The 15,579-nt window shown below is 34.2% G+C and overlaps 1 protein-coding gene across 12 annotated transcripts in view; it reads left to right on the forward strand.

Moving 5' to 3' along the window:
• NAALADL2 (N-acetylated alpha-linked acidic dipeptidase like 2) overlaps window positions 1-15,579 on the forward strand; it is a 1,365,504-nt gene that overhangs the window by 837,491 nt on the left and 512,434 nt on the right. For all 12 annotated transcript variants that reach the window (XR_002338111.1, XM_021071192.1, XM_021071188.1 and 9 more), the window contains one exon: window positions 4,066-4,216. Coding sequence is in view for 11 of the 12 variants with exons in the window: in XM_021071192.1 (XP_020926851.1) it covers window positions 4,066-4,216 (151 nt within the window). In the remaining variant the exon portion in view is untranslated. The remainder of the gene's footprint in view (window positions 1-4,065; window positions 4,217-15,579) is intronic.

Below are 15,579 nucleotides of genomic sequence, written 5' to 3' on the forward strand. Positions count from 1 at the left end.
AGATTGACAAATATCTTGAAAATTAACACTATTCAATGTTGATAATGAGTGGGAAAAAGTACTCACATTTATTACTGGTAAGAAATGTCACTACCCTGGCTCTGGTTCTAGCTGTGTCATGGTTTCATTCCCTGGCCCAGGAATTTCTGCATGCCATAGGTACAGCCAAAACAAAAAAAAAAAAGGAAAAAAAAAGAATATAACATATAACTAACTTGTTTTAGCCTTTCTGGAGTGAAATTCATTTATAAAAAATCATAAAAACAGGAATACTTTGGCTTTGACTTAGAATTTCTACCTATTATTCTACCTAATATTCTACAAATATTTGTGCAATGATTTATCCATAAGAAAGTTTATAGCAATATAATGTAAAAATTAAAAATTATTGGTATGATCAATAATCAGGGGTTGCTTAAATAACATTTTATGGGCTTTTTCTTTTTTCTTTTTAGGGTCTATAGTTGTGGCATACAGATGTTCCCAGGTTATGGGGTGATCAGAGGTATAGCAGCTGGCCTACACCACAGCCACAGCAATGCTAGATCTGAGCCACATCTGCAACCTTCACCACAGCTCGTAGCAGAGCCAGATCCTGAAGGCCAGGGATTGAACCCACATCCTTATGGATACTAATTGGGTTTGTTTCTGCTGAACTACAATGGGAACTCCGATGGCCTTTTTATAATATTATTTTTATCGCTCATATATAGTATATAGCTATTAAAATGAAACAAAAGAGTACTTGTCAACATGGACAGATGTTTATACTGTTAAGTGAAAAACAAAAATGTTGCAAAATAGTGTTTATCAGAGTTAGTTTTATTTTGTAAATGAATATGTGAATTGCATAAGCCCCAATGCATGGATCTAGAAACTCCAATATGTTAATATTTGCTAGCCCAGTCTCAGTCACAACCTAAGCCACACCTATGAAAATGTGGGATCCTTAAGCCATTTCTCTTTTTTTTTTTTGGTGTGTATCTCTTTCACACTAATGACGACAAATTGCTTTAGTAATAAAAAAATGTAATATTTTTAAAATTGCTTTTTAGAGAGGTTCATATTTTTTTCTTGATATATTCTCCTACAATAAGCAGAGCAATCAAAATCATTCCATTGATTATTCTTTTTGAGACTAGCAATTTCAGCATTTAAACCTTAGAAAACCTCCCTAAAGACTTCAGTCCAAACATTTGGAGAGTTGGTTTTAAATCTGGCCCTCTTATTCACATATTATTTTTTCTTTTTTTTTTATGTCTTTCATTTCTCCTTTCTCCCTGAATCCTTTCCCCATCTTCATTAAAACACTGATGGGGGAAAAAAGACAGTTAAATCTGACCAGAATGTTTTTCAGGTCAGTCTCCCAAAGCAACAGAAATAAAAGCAAAAATAAACCAATGGGACCTAGTCAAACTGACAAGTTTTGTACAGCAAAGGAAACCAAAAAGAAAACATAAAGACAACTTACAGAATGGGAGAAAACAGTTTCAAATAATGCAACTGACAATGGCTTAATCTCTAAAATATATAAACAACTTATACAACTCAACAGCAAAAAAACCAACAGCCCAATGGGCAAAAGACCTGAATAGACATTTCTCCAAGAAAGATGTACAGATGGCCAACAAGCACATGAAAAAATGCTCAACATCCCTGATTATCAGAGAAATGCACATCAAAACTACCATGAGATATCACCTCGCACCAGCCAGAATGGCCATCATTAATAAGTCCACAAATAACAAATGCTGGAGGGGCTGTGGAGAAAAGGGAACCCTCCGGCACTGGTGGTGGGAATGTAAGCTGATACAACCACGACGGAGAACAGTATGGAAGTATCTTAGAAATCTGTATATAGAACTACCATATGACCCAGCAGTCCCACTCTTGGGCATATACCCAGACAAAGCTTTCCTTAAAAAAGACACATGCACCCGCATGTTTGTTGCAGCACTATTCACAACAGCCAAGACATGGAAACAACCCAAATGTCCACCAGCAGATTTTTGGATTAAGAATATGTGGTAAATATACACAGCGGAATACTACTCGGCCATAATAATGAATAAAATAATGCCATTTGCAGCCACATGGATGGAACTAGAGATTCTCATACTGAGTGAAGTACTTCAGAAAGAGAAAGACAAATACCCTATGATATCACTTATATCTGGAATCTAATATACGGCACAAATGAACCTTTCCACAGAAAAGAAAATCATGGACTTGAAGAATAGACTTGTGGTTGCCAAGGGGGAGGGGAAGCGAGTCGGGTGGGTGGGGATCTTGGGTTAAATAGATCAAACTTTTGCCTTCAGGATGGATTAGCAATGAGATCCTGCTGCGTAGCACTGGGAACTATGTATAGTCACTTACAATGGAGCATGATAATGTGTGAAAATAGAATGTATACATGTATGAGTAACTGGTTCACCATGCTGTACAGCAGAAAAAAAAAATTGTACTGGAGAAATAATAATTAAAAAAAAGTACATGTGAGTCAATTATACTTAGTTTAGGTTCTCAGTGTTCTTTCTCTTATTATAAAAATATTTGATACTTGTTCATTCCTTTTTAAAAATGGAAAAACACAGAACATTTTGACAGTTGGAAAGATGTCATTAATATTTTATACTTACGTCAAGCATAAGTTTTTATTTTCTAAACACTATTTCCGTTATATAGTTAAAATTATGTTATATTTACAATTCTTTTATTTTCAAAGTAGAAGTACATCCTAAATACTTTCTCAGAGATCTCTTTCAAGACTAGCTATTGTGCCAAATCAGCATCTTTATTTTTTTTAATTTAATTTATTTTTTTGGCCACACCTGTGCCATATGGAAGTTCCAGAACCAGGGGTCGGGCCACAGCCACCATAGAAACAGCACTGAGAAGTTATGTTGTGAGCCACAAGAGAAATCCCCAAATCAGCATCTTTCTCATTCATTCTTTCAGTTAGTAATTGTCCTAAATGCCTACTGTGTGCATGTTATGTGTGAGGTATACAATGGTACAAAAGATCCAGTCTGAAACACAAATTACTGCCTTGCTTAGTCCACTGTGAAACTCAATAAATAACATAAGCAGTAACTGGGAAGTGAAATATAGACATTAAAAAGAGTCACATGATGAACAGTGACTGCCTATCCTCAATATGACTCTTAGTCATTGTCTCCACTATTCCCTAGTCCCCCTAATTACTTTTTTTTCCTTTCACATGGGAATCAAATAGGATTAGCACATCATGTAAGTCACACTAAGATAAGATCTTTAATGCCTAAAATTAACAAGTTAAAACAAAAAACCTGAGATGTCAAGTTCATCTGCCCCATCATACTTCTCTGTTGTGTACGTACTATAAAACAGAGAAGAAACTTTGCATTAAACATGTTCATATGCAGTAATCAGGGGCTATTTTCAAAATATTGAATGAAAGAGAGAGCAGGAACTGACTATTCAGAAGGAGGCCAGTCCCTTGGTTATGTATATACCCATCTTGTTGTACTAGAAGTCGGGCTGAGACTTCCAGGGCAGAGACCAAAGTGACTAGTATCGTGGGGGCTGTCAGGAGGTTCAGGACAGCAGCTGCTTGCCCAACAGTGTGAAAGTATTTCAGCATTTTAGCAATGGTGCAACAGGCTCAGCCCTAGAGGAAACAGAACAAATACTGTGGATATCTTCTGGGAAGGACATGATAGTGGTCAGGACAGTTCTCCTTTTACAACGGAAAGTTTTCTGTGGTAGATCTTTTGTTAATCTTGTAAAAACTTTCATATCTACTTGGACAACTGAAAAATGAAGAAATTCCAAATGCAGACAAGTGAAATAAAACATAAACATAATAGAAATTCAGTTTAAAAATTGTTGAACGGAGGAAAAAGGAAGAGGCCAGTAGGATAGTTACCTGAGCTTTGGTATTGAGGAAATCCGAAGAGTCTGCTTATTTTTAAAGCAAAACAACATAAAAAGAAATCATCTTAGTCACATTTATGAAATGGCAGTATATGAGCCACTAATGCATATGATGATATTTTAAATAATTTGTTCTCCTTTTTTTAGCTTTCTTTACTGGAGAAGGCTGGATTTGGAGGTGTTCTTCTGTATATTGATCCTTGCGACTTACCAAAGACTACAAATCTTAGCTATGATACCTTCATGGTGTCACTGAATCCAGGAGGGGACCCTTCTACACCTGGATATCCAAGTATTGGTAAGTTCATTATTAAACTTTATTATTCTTGTAATCTAATCATTACAAAGTTGCAATTTATAAGTACCAAGATATCTAAATTAATCAAGGGATAGCAAAGTTGAATTCTCACCAGTCCACATTTTATAAAGTGAATTTTTTTTATATTCTCAAAATTATAGACTATTCCATTTGCTGGAATAAAACTTCCTAAAAAGTCTATAATAGATTTTTGTCTCAATACTTTACAGTACTGTAAAGAGATAAAACATTTAATGTATTGTTATTGATTAACAGAGAAGATATATTAACACCATGTGGAATGAGTACTCCATGTAAGTAGAAAGCACATGCACATGCCTAGATACATGAAATATCTGTGGCTTTCGAGTTTTAGTCATAACTTTAAATCCAGAGTTTAGGGGTACAAGTTAGGTGACTAAAAGAATGGCAAATGATGCTGAAGAAGGACAGAGTTAATATGATCCAATTATCTGGCTCCCTGAAAGAAAGAACCTCAGGGAGTTCCCTGGTAGTGCAGTGGGTTAAGGATCCAGTGTTGTCACTACAATTGCTTGGGTCACTGCTGTGGTGTAAGTTCGATCCCTAGCTGGCGAAATTCCACGTGCTGCAGGTGTGACCAAAAAAAAAAAAAAAAAAAAAAAAAAAAAAAAAAAAAAAAAAAAAAAAAAAAAAAAAAAAAACAAACAAACAAAAACCCCAAGAATCTTGTCCAGCCACTGGCAGTATAGAGATGGCCATTTTGCCACCCTTTTCGTTCCCAGCAAGCTGTGTTCATTATAATGGGGATCTCGTGACAAAGAGAAGACAACTGTGATTTTGGCAGTTGCTCACTGTATCATTGAATTTCCTGTCTAATGTGTCATTGACAAATATACTGTTTACACAGAGTTGGCTGGGCAAAAGCTCTTTGCTCCCCCTTTCAGGGTGATACTAACCCATTAACCATGTTACTTTAGTCAGGAATTAAGCTAACAAAAAATAGAATTATCCATGTGTTCTGTCAATATTTTTCCTTGTTTTCTACAAAATATCACAACAGGTTTGACTAACAGCTTGCACAAGTCCTTTATATACATATTAACTTAGCCAATGAATTAATAACATGCTCCAAGAAGGAAACAAATTGAATCAAATATGAGTTATAATTTATGAAATTTGTTGTGTCTACTGAGAGCTACTTTTCTTCTAAAGTACCTATTCCTTTAATAATCCAGGTAAGAATTTTCTCAGGGCCTTCACTGATCTCTACTTTGCACAGTCCACTATCTCATTATTACAGTTTTGAAATTAAAGTTAGTAAGTGTCCATCTGTAATTTCCAGGCATCACCAAAAATAGCAGTTGAGCTCTCTCATTTACAAATGCCCTAACTGCCTGGGGTTGTATTGCCTTAGCAGTGAGAGGCTGCATGTGGCATCAAACTTTTCGTTGCAAATCTAGTCTGCGGTGCCACTGAAAAGTGGACACTTTATGAATACTCTGCTTAATTCGCCAAGTTGCCACACTGGCAACATTTACTCCTAACATTTTTTTTTGGCTCAGGTCATTTAGTAAATGCAGAATTCAGTCATATCTAGTGAAATGTTGGACAGAGTCTTGAGGATCTCAGAATGCTTTTTTAAAAATTTAATTTTTTATATTGAAATAATTTCAACTCACAAAAATGGTGCAAATATGGTATATAAAGAATCTGTCTATCTTTATCCCAGCATCTTCTAATATTAACATCTTATATAAGATTTTATAATTATCAGTCAAAATTAACATTGATACAATGCTATTAACTAATTACTGATGTTATTCACCTTTCTCCAATTCTCTCATTATATGTCTGTATTTTTTTTCTTCTTGTCCAGCATCCAGTGCAGAATTCCATACTGCCTTTGGTTGTCTTATCTCCTTAATCCTCTCCAAACTGGAACAATTCTTCAGTTTTTCTTTTACTGCCTTAATTCTTAAAGAATGCCGTTACTTTATTTTGTAGAATGCCCCTCACTTTAGCTTGCCCTATATTTTCTAATGATTAGATTGTGGTTATACATTTCTTGGTAGGAATACTTCAGAAGAGATATACCCTTCTCAGTGCATCATATGAGGAGATACATACCGTGATTATGTCTTAATTCTCATGGTGCTAATTTTGATCTCTTATTATGGTAGTGTCTGCTAGTTTTCTCTACTGTAATGGTACTATTTTTTCCTTTGTAATTAATGAGTTTCTTGCGGGAAGATATTATGAGATTATATAAATATCCATCTTTCACTTTTCCTCACAAATTTTAGCATCCATCAGTGATTCTTTTACAATTATTACTGTGGTATTTGCCAAAAGATAACTTTTTTATTTTTACCATTCTTTATATTACTTTTAAAAGAAATTTTTGTACAATATGAGCAATCATACTTGCCTACATTCTCATACAAATGTAACCATTTTGGGAAAAATTAGAAATCAGACTACTTAGATCCAACAACAGAATAGCAGTGCAATAAATGACATGTACTTACAGAGGACTTGCATGAAAATTTCCTTTACAAATATCATGACAGAATGCATGTGTGGCAGAGGAGGACAGGAGAGATGATCTCTTTCATGTTCATGGATCTGTATACAATATACAGAAAAGGAAACAGCATAACCCATTGTATTTTGTGTGTGTGTGTGCTGGTTGATAGGAAGCTCTGATTAGCTGCCATGATTTATACCCCTGGATTCTTTTATCCTTCTCTCCCAAAATTGTCTTGAGATTTCTGAGCCTTCTAGTCTCACTTACATTTAAAAAAAATAATGCATCCCTCCTCAGATATGAGGGGAAAAGAGAGGAGGAAAAGGCAAGCTGTTTATTGTAAATAAAACCTGCAAATACTGGGGTTCTCTTGTGGTGCAGTGGGTTAAGGATACAGTGTTGTTGCAACAGCTTTGGTCGCTGCTGTGGTGCAGATTTGATCCTTGGTCTGGGAACTTCTACATGCCATGGGAATAGCCAAAACAACAACAACAAAATAAAATTAAAAATAAAAACAAACAAAAAAAACTATAGATGTTCATAGTGAACAATATTATTTGACATAATGCCATACAATACTGACTGTTAAAAAATTATTAGAATAATCGATGTAAAACTATTTCTTTATCAACTTAAAAAAAAATCCAGGAGTTCCCTTGTGGCTTAAGAGAAATGAACCCAACTAGTATCCATGAGGATATAGGTTTGATCCCTGGCCTCACTCAGTGGCTTAAGGATCCAGCATTGCTGTGAGCTGCAGTGTAGGTCACAGAGACAGCTTGGATCTGACCTTGCTGTGGCTGTGATGCAGGCCAGCAGCTGTAGCTCCAAGCCAACCCTAGCCTGGGAAGTCCCATATGCTGCATGTGTGGCCATAAAAGATAAAGTAAAATGAAATATTCCATTTTATTAACTAATCTGAGGATGATAAAGTTCTAAAGATTTAGAATAACAAAAATCAAAACTTTTGTTTTTTGACGTAGATAATATCTTGAGTTCTTTTTAATTATGTTTCAAGTGTACAGAATTATAATTCAACATTTGTATATACTACAAAGTGATCACTAAAAGTCTATTTACCATCCATCACCATACAGCTGACGTCTGTTACCCATTTTGCCCACCTGCCTGCCCTCAAAACTCTTTCCCTTCTGATAACTGTTAATTTATCTATGGATTTATGATTTTGTTTTCATTTTATTTGACTGTTTTGGGATTTTTTTAGATTCTACACATGACTAAAATCATAATGCATTTGTCTTTCACCTTATGACTTACTTCATTTAGCATAATACCATCAAGTTCCATCCTTGTTGTCACAAATGGAAGAATTTCATGCTTCCTTAATGGCCGAATAGTATTCCATTGTGTATATATACCATAGCTGCTTTATCCATTCTTCAAGCAACTGACACTTAGGTTGTTTCCATGTCTTGGCTGTTGTAAATAATACTTAAATGGACATAAAGGGTGAGTACGTATTTTCAAATTAGTATTTTTGTGTTATTTGGATAAATATTCAGGAGTGGAATAGCTGGTTCATGTTTTATTTCTCTTAATTTTTTTGAGTAATCTTTATATATAGTGTTTTTGATATTGGCTGTACTAGTTGAGTCTCATCAACATTGTATAAAGTTTCTCTTTTCTCCACCGCCTTTCCAGTGTATGTTATTTCTTTTTTTTTTTTTTTTTTTTTTTTTTTTAGGAGTGTCACAGAGTTTGTGGACATATTTATTTTTTTTTATTTTTTTATTTTTTTTTTTTGTCTTTTTTGTCTTTTTGTCTTATGTTGTTGTTGCTATTTCTTGGGCCGCTCCCGCGGCACATGGAGGTTCCCAGGCTAGGGGTTGAATCGGAACTGTAGCCACCGGCCTACGCCAGAGGCACAGCAACGCGGGATCCGAGCCGCGTCTGCGACCTACACCACAGCTCACGGCAACGCCGGATCGTTAACCCTCTGAGCAAGGGCAGGGACCGAACCCGCGACCTCATGGTTCCCAGTCGGATTCGTTAACCACTGCGCCACGACGGGAACTCCTGTATGTTATTTCTTGTCTTTTTAATAATCGCCGTTTCAACAGGTATGAGGTGATGTCTCATTGTGGCTTTGATTTGTATTTCCCTAATAATTAGGGATGTTGAAATCTTGTCATGTACCTGTTGGCTGTGTTTTTTTTTAGAAAAATGTGTATTTAGACTCTCTGCCAATTTTTTAATTGGATTGTTTGTCTTTTTGTTACTGTGTTTTATGGGTCTTTTATATTTTGGATATTAACCTCTTATCAGATATATGATTTGCAAAAATCTTCTCTCATTCAGTTGGTTGCCTTTTATTTTGATTATGATTTTCTCCATTGTGCAATATATTTTTAGTTTAACATGGTCCCATTTGTTTATTTTTGCTTTTATTTCCCTGCCTTTATAGTAAAATCCCCCCAAACAAGTAAACAAACAGACAAACTTTGTGAAAGTTTGTTACTGAGGTTACCACTAATTTTACGGTTTCATGTCTTTATATTCAAGTCCATCATGCATCTTGATTTAATTTTGATATATAGTGTAAGAAATGCTCTGGTTTCATTCTTCTGTATGTGGATGTTCAGTTTTCCCAACACTATTTATTGAAGACACTATTATTTCCCTATTGTATGTTTTTGTTTTAAATTAATCATGTATGTATAGGTTTATTTCTGGGCTCTCAGTTATGTTCCATTGATTTCTGTGTCTGTTTTTGTGCCAGTATCATACTGTTTTGATTACCAGTGTGGCAGCATAGTTCAAAATCTGGAAATGCAATACCTTCAGCTTTGTTATTCTTTCTTAAGCTTCTTTTGGTTATTTGGGGTTTTGTGTATGTGTTTGTTTCCATACAAATTGTAGAATTATTTGTTCTATTTCTGTGACATATGCCATCGGAATTTTGATAGAAATTGCATTGAATCTGTAGATTGTTTTTCATAGTATGGATATCTAGGGATTTTCCAATATAGGAGCACAGAGTATTTTTTCGTTTACTTGTATCTTCTACTTTCAGCAATGTCTTAAAGTTTTCAGTGTGTAAATCTTTTATGCACTTGGTTAAGTTTATTCCTAACTTTTTTTTTATCTTTTGGTGTAGTTGTAAATGGAATTGTTTTCTTAATATCTCTCTCTTGTTAATTTGTTATTAGTGTATAGAAATGCCACATATCTCTATATGTTTATTTTGTATCCTGTACGTTTCCTAAATTTATTTATGAGTTTTAACATCTTTTCAGCAGGAGTATTCCGGGTTTTCTATATATAATATAACATCATCTGCAAAGAGTGAGTTTTTCTCTGTCCTGATTTGGATGTCTTTTATTTCTTTTCTTGCATAATTTCTCTGACTAGTTCTTCCAATACTTTTTAGAATATGAGACCAGAGTAGATATTTTCTTTATTTCTGATTTTAGAGGAAAAGCTTTCAGTTTTTCATCATTGAGTAGTATATTGCTAGCTGTGATTTGTCAGATACAACCTTTATTATGTTGAGGTGCATTCCCTCTATACCCCTTTTATTGACAGTTAAATGCTGGTTGTATTTTATGAAATACTTTCTCTGCATCATGACCATATGATTTTAATCCTTTATTTTTTTAATGTGCTGTATCATATGGATTGTTTTGTAGATACTGAATTACACTTGCTTCCCTAGAATAAATCTGACTTGATCATGTTATACAATCTTTTTTTAATATATTGTTGGATTTTATTTACTAACAGTTTATTGAGGATTTTTGTCTGTGTTTATCAGTGATATTTCCTTTTTTATTAGGGCCGCACTCAACTGCATATTAAAGTTCCCAAGCTAGTGGTTGAATCAGAGCTTCAGCTGCTGGCCTACACCACAGCCACAGCAATGTGGGATCTGACCTGCTTCTGTGACCTATACCACAGCTCATAGCAATGCCAGATCCTTAACCCACTGAGCAAGACTACCTGTACCGATCAAACCTGTACTGTCATGGATCCTAGTGGCGTTAGTTAACTGCTGAGCCATGAAGGGAACTCCTAAATTTACTTTTTTTGTGTTGTCCTTGTCTGGTTTTAACATAAGGGTGACACTGGCCTTATAAAATATATTTTGGAGATTTCCCGCCTCAGTTTTTTGGAAGGTGAGTATTAAGTCATCTTTGAACATATTGTGTTAATACTGATAAAAGAATAGAAAAAATTAAATCTATTTTGAATGTTTTGTAGACTTCGGCAGTGAAGCCATCTGGGATTTTGGGATTTTGTTTGTTGGTAGATTTTTGATTCCTGTTTAAATCTCTATACAAGTAATTTATCTGTTCATATTTTCTATTTCTTCATGATTCAATATTAGACTATTTTATGCTTCTAGAAATTTATCAATTTCTTTTATGTCATCAAATTGTTGGCATGTAATTGTAGTCTCTTTCGATCCTTTGTATTTCTATGGTTACAGTTGTAACTTGTCTTTCTTTATGATTTATTTGAGTCTTCTCTTTTTTTCTTGGTTATTCTAGCTAAAGTTTTGTCTGTTTTATTTTTTCGATCACCACCTCATAGTTTCTTTGATTTTTCCTATTTTTTTTTTTGTCTCTGATTTATTTCCATTGCAATCTTTATAATTTCCTTCCTTCTGCTAATTTTGGGTTTCATTTTTATTTTTCTAGTTTCTTTAGGTGTAAAGTCAGATTATTTGAGACTTTTTTGTTTTTTTCTTGATATAGGTCTGAATTGCTGTGAGTTTTCTTCTTAGAACAACTTTTGCTTCATCCTACATATTTTGGTTATGTCATATTTCTGTCTTCATTTGTCTCCAGGTACTTTTTTTTAGTTTCGCTAATGACCTCTTTGTTGTTCAGTAACATGTTTTTAATATCCACATTTCTATGACTTTTCCCTTTTTTTCGTCCATGATTGATTCCTAGTTTCATAAGATTGTGGTTGAAGAAGATGCTTGATATGATTTTAATTTTCTTGAATTTATTGAGGCTCATTTTGTGACCTTATATGCTATCTCTCCTGGAAAATGTTCCTTGTGCATTTAATAAGAATGAATATTCTCCTGATTTTGGATAGAATGTTCTATATCTGCTCTAATAAAATATCTGATTGATGTGTCTGATCTAATGTGTTGTTTATTTTTTATTACTAAAAAATTTATTACATTTGTAGTTGTACAATGATCATTACAATCCAATTTTATAGGATTTCCATCCCACAACCCCAGTGCATCCCACCTCTCCCCAAACTGTCTCCTTTGGTGACGATAAGTTTTTCAAAGTCTGTGAGTCAGTATCTGTTCTGCAAAAAAGTTCATTCTGCCCTTTTTTCAGATTCCACATGTCAGTGAAAGCATTTGATGTTGGTGTCTCATTGTATGGCTGACTTCTCTCAGCATGATAATTTCTAGGTCCATTTCTATTAGCATGATAATTGCTAAAAATGCTGGTATTTTGTTCCTTTTAATGGCTGAGTAATATTCCATTGTGTATGTGTACCTCATCTTCTTTATCTACTCCTCTGTTGATGGATATTTAGGTTGTTTCCATGTCTTTGCTATTGCAAATAGTGCTGCAATGAACATCGGAGTACATGTGTTTTCTCTGGATATATGCCCAGGAGTAGGATGGCTGGATCAAATGGTAGTTCTAATTTTAGTTTTCTGAGGCGTCTCCATACAGTTTTCCACAGTGGTTGCACCAATTTACAATCCCACCAGCAGTGTAATAGGGTTCTTTTTTCTCCACACCCTCTCCAGCACTTATTTTTTGTAGACTTTTTGATGATGGCCATTCTGGCTTGTGTAGGGTGGTACCTCATTGTGGTTTTCATTTGCATTTCTTTAATAATGAATGATGTTGAACATCTTTTCATGTGTTTTTTGAACATCCATATGTCTTCTTTGGAGAACTGTCTATTTAGATATTCTGCCCATTTTTTGATGGTTTTTTTTTTTTTTTTTTGACATTGAGCTGCAGAGGTGTTTATAAATTTTGGAGATTAATCCCTTATCAGTCGATTCATTTGCAAAGATTATCTCCCACTCTGTATGTTGTCTTTTCGTTTTGTTTAGGGTTTCCTTTGCTGTGCAGAAAATTTTAAGTTAATTAAACTTAACAAAGGTCCCATTTATTTATTTTTGTTTTTGCTGTCATTATTCTAAGAGGTGGATCTGAGAAGATGTTGCTGTTGTTTATGTCAGAGTGTTTGGCTTATGTTTTCCTCTAAGAGTTTTATAGTGTCTGGTCTTATACCTAGGCCTTTAATCCATTTTGAGTTTATTTTTGTGTATGGTATTAGGGAGTGTTCTGATTTCATTTTTTTCCATGTGGCTGTTCTGTTTCCACAGCACCACTTATTGAACAGGCTGTCTTTTCTCCATTGTGTATTCTTGCCTCCTTTGTCATAGATTAGTTGGCTATAGGTGTGTGGGTTTAATTCTGGGCTTTCTATCCTGTTCCACTGATCTATATGTCTGTCATTGTGCCAATACCATACAGTTTTCAGGACTGTTGCTTTGTAGTATAGTCTGAAGACAGGGAGCCTGATTCCTCCAGCTCCATTTTTCTTTTCTTTTTTCTTTTCTTTTTTTTTTTTTTACTCAATGAATTGATTCCTAGTTTTATAAGATTATGGTTGAAGAAGTTGTTTGATATGATTTTAATTTTCTTGAATTTATTGAGGCTCATTTATGACCTTATATGTTTCTCCTGGAAAATGTTCCATGTACATTTAATAAGAATGAATATTCTCCTGATTTTGGATAAAATGTTCTGTATCTGATCTAATAAAATATCTGATTATGTGTCTTATCTAATGTGTTATTTAAATTTAATGTTTACTTATTAATTTTCTGTCTGGGTATCCTGTCCATTAAGGTAGGTGGGGTGTAAAAGTCCACAACTGTTATTGCATTGCTTTCAAGTTATCCCTTTAAGTCCATTAATATTTGCTGTGTATCTTGGTGCTCTTCTGTTGGATGCATATACATTTGTAAATATTGGATCTTCTTTCTGGATTGAACACTTTATTATTACGTGATATCCTTATTTGTCTTTTCTTACAGTCTCTAATTTAAAGTCTATTTTGTAGCTTATTCTATTCTAATCCAGTTGTCTTTTTATTTCCATTAGCATAGAATATATTTTTCTATGCTTTCACTTTCTGTCTGTGTGTGTCCTTTCTTATGCAGTGAATCTCTTGTAGGCAGCAAATAGATGGGTCTTTTTTTTTTTTAATCTCTTTAGGGTTGCACCTGTGGCATATGAGGGTTCTCAGGTTAGGGGCTGAATTGGAGCTGTAGCTGCTGGCCTACACCACAGCCACAGCAATGTGGGATCCAAGCCACTTCTGTGACCTACACCATAGTTCACAGCAATGCCAGATCCTTAATCCACTGAGCGAAGCAAGGGATTGAACCTGCATCCTCATGGATACTAGTCAGTTTCATTTCCACTGAGCCATGATGGGAACTCCACATGGGTCTTCTTTTTATCCATTCTGCCATTCTGTCTTTTCATTGGCTACTTTGGTTCATTTACATTTATAGTAAACATTGATGAATATGAATATGTACTTATTGCCATTTTGTTAATTTTTTTTTCCTTTTCTCCTCTCCTTGTGTTTTGGTGTTTTTCTTTAGTGTTATTTTTAGATTTATTTATTATTTTCCTATGTGTATTTGCTATAAGTATTTTTTCCTTGTTACTGTGAGGTTCACATATAATGTTTTTGTATGTATTGTGTGTTTTAAGTTTGTAGCAACTTAAATTTGAACACATTCAAAAATTTTCTTTTTACTTTCCTCTACCACACACATAAGCACATTTTATACTTTTAATATATTTTTCATTTTTATTTCATCCATCTCTTAATTAATTACACTAATTTTAGTTAACTTTTTTTTTCTTTTTATTTTCATGCTTGCTTTATTTTTATTTTTCTTTCATGGTTGCTTTATAAGTGATGGTTTCACTACCTTTATCATGCATTTACCTCTTCTAGTGAAACCTTTTTTTGCGTATTATTATCAAGTGTCATTTCCTTCCAGCTTTATGAAATCTCTAATATTTCGTGCAGAGCCATTTTAGTGGTGATGAAGTCCTTTAGGCTTGGTTATTTGAGAAAGCCTTGATCTCTTTCAATTCTAAATGATAATTCTGCTGGGTAGAGAATTCTTGATTGGAAGTTTTCTTCCTTTTGGACGTGATGTCTATGTCATGCCACTCCCTTTTGGCCTGTAAAGTTTATGCTGAAAAATCTTATGGGATTTTCCCTGCATGTAACAAATTGTGTTCTCTTTCTGCTTTTAGAATTCTCTCTTTAACTTTTATCATTTTAATTATAATGTTTCTTGGTATGTGTCTCACTCTGTGTTCATCTTATTTGGAATTCTCTTTGCTTTCTGGACCTGATGTCTGTTTTCTTCCCCAAATTAGAAAGGTTTTCAACCACTGTTTCTTCAAATAATTTATCTGGCACTTTTTCTCTCTTTTCTTTCTGGGACCTCTATAATATAAATGTTGTTCTGCTCAATGTTGTCCCATAGGTCCCCTGAGATATTTTAACTTTTTAAAATTCTTTCATTTTTTATGTTCCTAGTCCCATTTTTAATTTTATTTATTTTATTTATTTTTTTCCCATTGTACAGCATGGGGACCAAGTTACTCTTACATGTATACATTTTTTTTTCCACACATGAGTTCCACTGTTTTGCCTTGCAGCTTAGTGAATTTTTCTTCTACCTGCTATTTAATCCCTCTAGTTAAGTCTTTGGTTCAGTTATAACTTCTGTTCGTACTTTTTTATATTTTCTATCTCTGTTAAAGTTTTTATTGTGTCCATTAATTCTTCTCCCATG

Source organism: Sus scrofa, chromosome 13 (assembly GCF_000003025.6).
Source record: "Sus scrofa isolate TJ Tabasco breed Duroc chromosome 13, Sscrofa11.1, whole genome shotgun sequence".
Lineage (NCBI taxonomy): Eukaryota > Metazoa > Chordata > Mammalia > Artiodactyla > Suidae > Sus > Sus scrofa.